The 7,505-nt window shown below is 48.5% G+C and overlaps 1 protein-coding gene across 8 annotated transcripts in view; it reads left to right on the plus strand.

Annotated features, from left to right (window-relative positions):
* The window catches only part of CLASRP (CLK4 associating serine/arginine rich protein), a 31,195-nt gene extending 24,017 nt beyond the window's left edge, over nucleotides 1-7,178 (plus strand). For all 8 annotated transcript variants that reach the window (XR_014785015.1, XR_014785013.1, XR_014785014.1 and 5 more), the window contains 6 exons: nucleotides 4,191-4,251; nucleotides 4,360-4,418; nucleotides 5,450-5,496; nucleotides 5,598-5,680; nucleotides 6,444-6,468; nucleotides 6,971-7,178. Coding sequence is in view for 5 of the 8 variants with exons in the window: in XM_084814984.1 (XP_084671110.1) it covers nucleotides 4,191-4,251; nucleotides 4,360-4,418; nucleotides 5,450-5,496; nucleotides 5,598-5,680; nucleotides 6,444-6,468; nucleotides 6,971-7,013 (318 nt within the window). In the remaining 3 variants the exon portion in view is untranslated. The remainder of the gene's footprint in view (nucleotides 1-4,190; nucleotides 4,252-4,359; nucleotides 4,419-5,449; nucleotides 5,497-5,597; nucleotides 5,681-6,443; nucleotides 6,469-6,970) is intronic.
* The last annotated feature ends 327 nt before the right edge of the window (nucleotides 7,179-7,505 follow it).

Consider the following 7,505-nt stretch of genomic DNA (forward strand, 5'->3'; position numbering starts at 1 on the left):
ATGTGATTGACTGGGGGATCGTCTCTTGACTGTTTAGTCCTAAGGGATTTATTTTTCTATGGGTTATCCTGGAGTAATGGCTCCTAATCTTGGTTCAGTATCCAAAGAATAAACTGAAAGAGTTGGCAATCCTTGACAGGATTAGAGACTTCCTTTCATATTGGGATAAGTGACAAAAATGTGCTACTGTTTACATGTTCGATGGTTTATGTTTCAAATCTCTGGGTGTGAATTCAGTTGCGCAGAGAAACACTGGTACCTGTGAAGAAGCCAAGGCAGTCCACCAGGCTGTGTGTGGCTAAAGCCCTGTGGAATTCCTTGCTCCACGTAAATATGAGTAATGATCAGATCACAGCGCTGAGAGGACAGGATCTTGGGTCATTGGTGGCATTCTTATGAGTAGGTGATCCCAGCTGGTTTTAGCTCTGTATCACAAGCCACTGCATGACTGCCGGGAATTCTCAGCTGCGCTATATTCTGGTTATCTTGGTTATGAGATCTGCTCAAGCTTCCCTGCTTTTGAGAAGTCTGTAGCAGGACACTACGTTCGTTTTTTGTTGTTGTTCAAATATATTTATTTCAGCCCTGAGCCATAACAAGTTCATATAAGGTTAAAATAATCTGAAGGAATGGGGTAAACAGTACAGTCAGTGCAATCAAAACCACAGGCTCATGATCCACAGAGATAATTTGTCCAAGGAACAGGTGAGCATGTGGTGTTTGCAAAACTTCGCCTCGCTTTTGCTGGGACTCATGCAAAAGGAGCCACTTTCCAGCTGATCTGTTTCCTAAAGGTTGCCAGGAAAAACAAACAACGTTTTGGTGGGTCTAACCAAATGCTTGCAGCTCTTCAACAGTCCAGGGAGGAGAAATTAAACCCCTCCCTTCTAGGGCATCAGAAGAAATAGTGCAACAAATCCACAATTTCTCCTCCTCCACAAATGTGCTGCACATATGCTAAGGCCACCTTCCCCAACCTGATGCCCTCCCCTCATCCCCGGCCAGTGGAGTTCTGGTAATAAGAGTTGTAGCCCAACGCATCTGAAGGGCACCAGTTTGGGGAAGGCTGCTCTGAGGCGTATTAGAAATGTGTGCTTTCTTGTCTTCTGGCAGCTTTGTTGACTCTTCTTGTTCAAGTTCCGTTCCTTTAAATTGGGCTTGCCTGGGCGATCATCATGGGATTCTTAACACCAGATGTGCTTTCGAGCCAGCTTTCCTATGTGTCCTGGCATGGCTCTGAAAAGCAGTGGCAACTGTGAACTGCCCAGAGAGCTTCGGCTGTGGGGAGGTTTAGAAATATAATACATGAAATAAATGAACTGAACTGTGGACCTGAATAGAAAGTGGGAAGGGGTGGTAGTGGGTCCAGTGAAGGGCCACCTTCACAGCTGCCCCTTTTGACACGGGGTTATTTATATGGAAATGCATCCTGGGAACTGGAGTTGGCTCCATAGTCTGCACTGCCACAGCACAAATGGATGGGAATCTCATGACGGGGAAGACTTGGTGCTCGTTCACTCGTGGCAGGCTTGTTTCCTACAGCACCCAGCGGTGGCTTGCATGTGTGTATACGGATCACGAGAGAGAACGTCGTCTCCCAATCAGAACCCGCCTGCAGTACTTTCCAGTGGAGACTGTTCCCACATTTAGTTGGGAGTCTTCAAGTGGTGACAAATTCCAGCAGGGCAATCGTGTTACATCTGTTGCAAGAAACACATGCTCAAAGGTACCAGGTTGAGGGAGGCTGACCTAAGCTTTTGTAGAGCTACTGGTGAATGCAACCATGTGTCAGCCTTTATTGTGCCATGGGACTTTTTTTTTTTTTTAATCCAGTGCTTGTGCTTGCCTGTGAGAGCTAGCCCTTATCACACTTCTGGATCCTGATACCAGGTTTACACTGCAAGTGTACACCAGTTTAACTGTGAGGTACCCTAGATATCTGTAGGCCAGCCTTGGAGTCTCTGGACCCAGCCAGCAACTAGGTCACAGGGGCCTTTTGGGGAAGAACCATGAGGACGAAATCCATGTTTGCAGTTGTAGTGCAAATGAGCCTTGGGTTTGTGCCAAGAGTGAGCTGACTTCAGCTTTTTCCCAGCCACTGGGAATTGTGGGAGTTGTGGTCCAACACATCGGGAGGGTGCCAGGTTGGGGAAGGTGCAGCCCACTTTTCCTTTTTATTAGACTCCTCTGTTTCACTCATGTGCATAAAATGTACCAAGCTGACAATGCAGACATGTGGCATTTTAACACTTAAGGCATAAGTGGTTTATTTAGTGATCACTCCTGCTTAAGTGACTTGCTAGAACAGATGGAGCTCCATCTAGTCGGCATTCTTTGCAAGACCAGCAGAGACTGGGTGGTCCAAGCAGAAATTTACTAGTGGGCCATGTTCTGCTCCGTCACGTTGTACACTGCTGGGCTCACAGATGATTAATTGACTAGTGCACAGCCTAAATTGTCCCATCGGTGTGGAAGGACAGCTGCCCAAATCTTGCATTTCTCCATCCCTTGTCATTGGGATTTAGCAACTGTCTCAAGCGAGCTGGATACTTCTCCACCTGAACAATAAAAGGTAGATGGGTTGAGCAGCATTGTTCTCTGTGGCACACATGTGCAAAAATTCCCTTTTGCTTTGGCACAGTAGACCCTCCTAGTTCGCCTCTGACTGAGTGGGAGAGAGATCTGGACTGAAGGAGGCATTTTTAATCTCCTAGTCCCTGAGAGATCAGACCAGCTAATTAATCGAGGCACCTTTTTCTTCAGAACGAAGGCTGAATTACAAGTGGAGCCTGTTCCTGTGGCAATTGCCAAGGCATGGTCAGGAGTGGATATCTTACTCAGCACTGAGCGAGATAGAAATGTACTGTGAGTCAGATGGCTGCAGAGAGAAGTGGAGAAATAATCCAGATTTTAGGACGAAAGCATCGCATCTTTGGAACCCTGTTTGTACAGGACGGAGAATGCCTTTGATTCCTAGGCGAAGTGCCAGTGCTTCGAAGTCTAGGAAACAAAGTGCCTGAGACTTTCCCAGTCCTGGCTGCAGATACTTCTTATTTTAAGTTCATGTCACTTGCCGCATATTTTCCCAAGCATGATTTGTATTTGTTCCACTCGTGATTCAAGCATGCAGAAGCATGTCGCTGGCCTTGATGAAGAGTCTGAAACTGAATTTCAGAAACCCAATGAAATCGGGCTTTGTTTGCTTGTCTCTTATTCTTTGGCAGTCATGAGCAGTGGAACTTTAGGGTTTCTTTTTTAAGAGGAAAGGGATGGGATTTTCATGGTTCCAACAACGGTGTGTAATACCGGTGTCCTTAGAGGAGCCACAAGCTGCTTGTTCCTGGATTTTGGGAAAATCCAGGGGATCACTCATGAGGATTAATCAAGCCGCAGGAAGCAGAAGTTGTACCAGAAGTTGTACCAGAGGGTTGAAACAGTACACAACCCAGCTTTACAAAAGTCCTCAAAAGTCACTAGTCCAACTTTTTTTTACTGGCCACCTTATCTACAAGTTGTATTTGCTAGTCATCTTTGGCACAGGATGGCCTGAAAAGGGGAAAACTCTCAATCAAGACATGACTGTCTTGGTTGCCTGCAAGTGGTTCTTACTCCAGGCAAGTGGCTGTTTATCCCTCTTTTTGCATTTGGGGGCTGGAATGGATTTTCACATTGTATCAATGTGTCTAAGTTGGTTACTTGCATTTCTTATCCTTGAGGATGCTCAACCTGTATTGCCAAAGGCGGCTTTCCCTTGCTGCAAGCTCCCGCTTTCTTGTCAGCAACTGAAACAACTCTCTTTTCATGCCCTTCAAGTCAAGGGACTGGTTCTTGATAATTGCAGGCCAAAGAGCCCATATATCTCAGTTGGCTCCCCATTTCTATGTGCTGGGAGGGTGGCCGCCTGCTTCCCCCTGGGGGAGAGTGGCCCCTTTGAAAAGGGAGTGTTGCTGGTGAGTCTCCTAGAACACAAAATCTTCTGGTTTCTTTCTGGTGGGGGGCTGTTTAGTTGATGGCTCTCAACTCTCTGTCCTCTGTTCAAATTCTTGGCCGATCTGCAATAATACTTTATTTGTAGGGTTGTCTTTCCTGAGGTTCTTCTCTTCCCACATATGCCCCCTCCTACAGAACCCGGGCGAGCTCAGGCCATGGGACAAACTCTTAACCCCTTTCTGTTTACCTTCCGCTTATAGCCAAAGCTGACTCCGCAAGAGAAACTGAAGCTGCGCATGCAGAAGGCGCTTAACCGGCAGTGTAAGCATCTGGGTGTCTGTGGGGTGCTTGACTCAAGGAAACTGCCCCCCCTTCCCCCCCTTCTGTCGTTCTGTCACACTTGCTCATCTCACTACTCTTCCTCTTCAGTTAAAGCAGATAAAAAAGCTGCCCAGGAGAAGATGATGCAACAGGAGCATGAAAGACAGGTAACTGGCAAGCACAAAATTCTGCTGTTAGAAAGACCCATTTCTCCAAGCGCAGTAAATCAACACACTAGGTATGATGCACAGCAATTGGTGGTAGCGAGAGAGAGAGAGATGGTGGAGTGAGTGTCTGGAGCAAGAACTAGGCAGTCAGATCTAGTTTGGGTTTCATCTCCTGTCTTTTGGGAGAAGGCATGTATTATCACAGTGAAAGTGCAATGGTCTGGAGCAGGGGTGCAAGGCCTCTCTCTCCTTGAGGGCTGCATCCCATTTCTGAGCCGTTCTTGGGCTGGCGGGCAAGTCTGAAAGCAGGACTGGATCTGGTCAGTGCCTGGATTTGATTGTCTGGGTAACCCCACGTATGCCTCCTTGAGTTCCATCATGGATCAGAAGTGCAATGTAAATGCAAAAGATGGATGGCATTTAGTGTTGTAATCGAGGCTTCATGGGTGCTGCAACACCATGCAAACACAGAATATGATACTGAGTGCAGAACAAAGCTTTTGTGAGAAGCAGAGCTCTAGTTTTGTTGTGTTTAATCACGTTTCTAGCCCTTACGATTGCAAAGATATGCTTGTAACTGTGTGGGCAATAATTGGTGAAATCTCAGAAGCCAGATGAGTTGCTCAGTATCATTTCCAGTGATCAGAGGGACGATGTCCCTTTGGATTTCACCCCCTGCCCCCCCCCGGTGACTGGCAAAATAAGACTATAGACCCAGTCTTCAGAACTGCTATGAGCAGCAGAGATTTGAGGTGTTTCCTGATAGCTGCCCATTGAGGAACAGGAGCAGAAAGACCACCTGGGCACCATGTTGCCAACACTGTAGCCACTATGCAATCTGCAGTCTGGGAATTCCAGTCTGCATAGTTTTCTTCCAGTTGCAGAATTGGCGTTGCCTCAGTGCTGAACGTATTCCTACTGCAGAATGCCCAGATGTGGGAGCTGGCCTGTGTGAGGCCATGGTTGGCTTTGCTGCCCTAGCCTAGCTGCTCGTCCTTCTGCTGACCAGGGCACCATCTTCTCTCTTCCAGGAGCGAGAAGATGAGTTGCGTGCCATGGCTCGGAAGATCCGGATGAAGTAATGCCCCTTGTGGTTTCCTTGTCCCCTCGTCGTGGAGTGGTGGGGAGGGAACGGGTTGGTTGCCTGTCTTGGTTAATCTCCAGCGTTTTTCTTGGCAGGGAGCGTGAGCGTCGGGAGAAAGAGCGAGAGGAGTGGGAGCGGCAGTACAGCCGCCAGAGCCGCTCTCCTTCCCCACGTTACAGTGAGTCCCCAGGGCTGGCGTGAGGTGGCTGGAAGAGAGGGGTGGTATGGTGCAGAGGGGGAAAAGACTGTGCCTTCCCTTCTGAGACTGTTGGAGTGAGCCCCCTACAGAGGTGAAGAAGCTCACCTGGAGAAGGAGAGCGCTCTTGGCCAAAGTCGTTACGCCTCCGGCATGCTTCAGAAGGGCGTTCCCCAGCTGTGGTGCTGGTGGCTTTGCCACGGCTTGTGGAACGCTGTGAGATACCCCTATGGGCGGGTCTGCCACAATTAATCTCCCTGGAGTGCCTTGCTGGCTGTCCTCACACAAGCAGGCAGCAGCTCCTCAGCTCATGTCCTAGGTAGGTGGCGTCCATCTTAGATCTCCCGAGATGCATTGCCTGACATCTGGGGGGCGGGAAGGACATGGAAGGCGGAATGACAGGGTGAATGGCAATGAGGGAAAGTGGAGGGGCAAAGAGCGTAGAAAGCGTGCACACAGCTGTTCCATGGGGCCTGGGTAAAAATTCCAGTCCAGAACAAAAACAGACCCTCATGAATTTGCATGATTTTTACACAGGGTCCCCCCATCACACTAAAAATAAACCTTACATGATGTCTATAAACATAAAACGCATACATCTGGCATTTGCCAGCACTGTCCTGGCACAAAAAAATGGATCCTCGTGATTTTTACAAGGAATTACTCCCCAAAGCCATAATCAGATCTCCACTTTGGAGATGTATTTTGGAGATTTTTTTTTAACTTTTCCCAATTTCTCTTGCAGGTCGAGAATATAGCTCTTCGAGGAGGTAAATTTTGCTTTTGTTTGTCCAGTGTGTGGGGCGGGTAGCAGGCCTGTTGCTGAAGGAGCGGATATGGAGCAGAAGCTGCAGAGCACGGGTGCCTTTCTGAACTGGTGCAGCTTCACAGGAGACAAACCTGCAATACCTCACAGGTTGCAGATGGTCTCCATCCACTGTTGCAGTTGTAATGGCTGTCAACTACTTGGGTGCTGGGCTATATTTTGCCCTTCCTCGATGGAGCTTGGCGCAGCGTACATGGGATTTCTCCCATTTTACCTGCTCAGTAGCATCAGCCAGAGATACTTTCCATGCTGTGAATTTTGTGGCTCAGCAGTAAAATGCACTGTCCTCTCCCCAGACCAACAGTTTTACCTGCAACTTTGCATTGGCTCTCATTAGCGCTTATTAACCCCGATGATAGAAGATGGCAGTTGTGAACGTGCAACCAGGATCTCATTTGTATGTCTGTCCCTGTTCTAAATCGACCTGCTGTTTCTGCCTCCCACAGGCATTCGCGCTCCCGCTCCCGGAGCCCTCACTACCGCCACTAGAGGTTATTCCTGGCGCAGTGCTGTGCTGGCAGCCCCCCACCCCAGTGGTCCACCAGGCCCTGTGTAGCCCTGCTGTGTAATAATGCTGTACATTGCTGGTTTTGTTTTTAAGTTGTAAAAAAAAGAATAAAGTCAGAAGTGGCTGCCTCTTGACAAGAACCTTCAGGCTATTTGTAATTACTGTGTTATGTTGTTGCATGCCAGCCTCACCTGGTGCCCTCCAGATAGGGCGGACTGCAACAGCCATCGTCCCACAGCCAGCATGGCCAATGAGCACCTGGAAGGCTGCATCCACCTAGCCATCTGACTTGTAATGGCTCTGCAGGGTTGCAAGCAGAGATCTTTCGCCACTGCTAGTGGAGAGTCTTCCCGAGCTGTTGCCTTTTCTGGTTAGTCACGCACTGCAAGGCAGACGGAGGGTACTCTCTGCCCTGTAAATCCTTCTCAGTAACAGGGCTTGGGGCAATGATTTCCTCTAAGTAGACTGGCACT

The sequence above is a fragment of the Heloderma suspectum genome, chromosome 10 (assembly GCF_057233095.1).
Source record: "Heloderma suspectum isolate Gila_16-S chromosome 10, 16-S_ref, whole genome shotgun sequence".
Taxonomy (NCBI): domain Eukaryota; kingdom Metazoa; phylum Chordata; class Lepidosauria; order Squamata; family Helodermatidae; genus Heloderma; species Heloderma suspectum.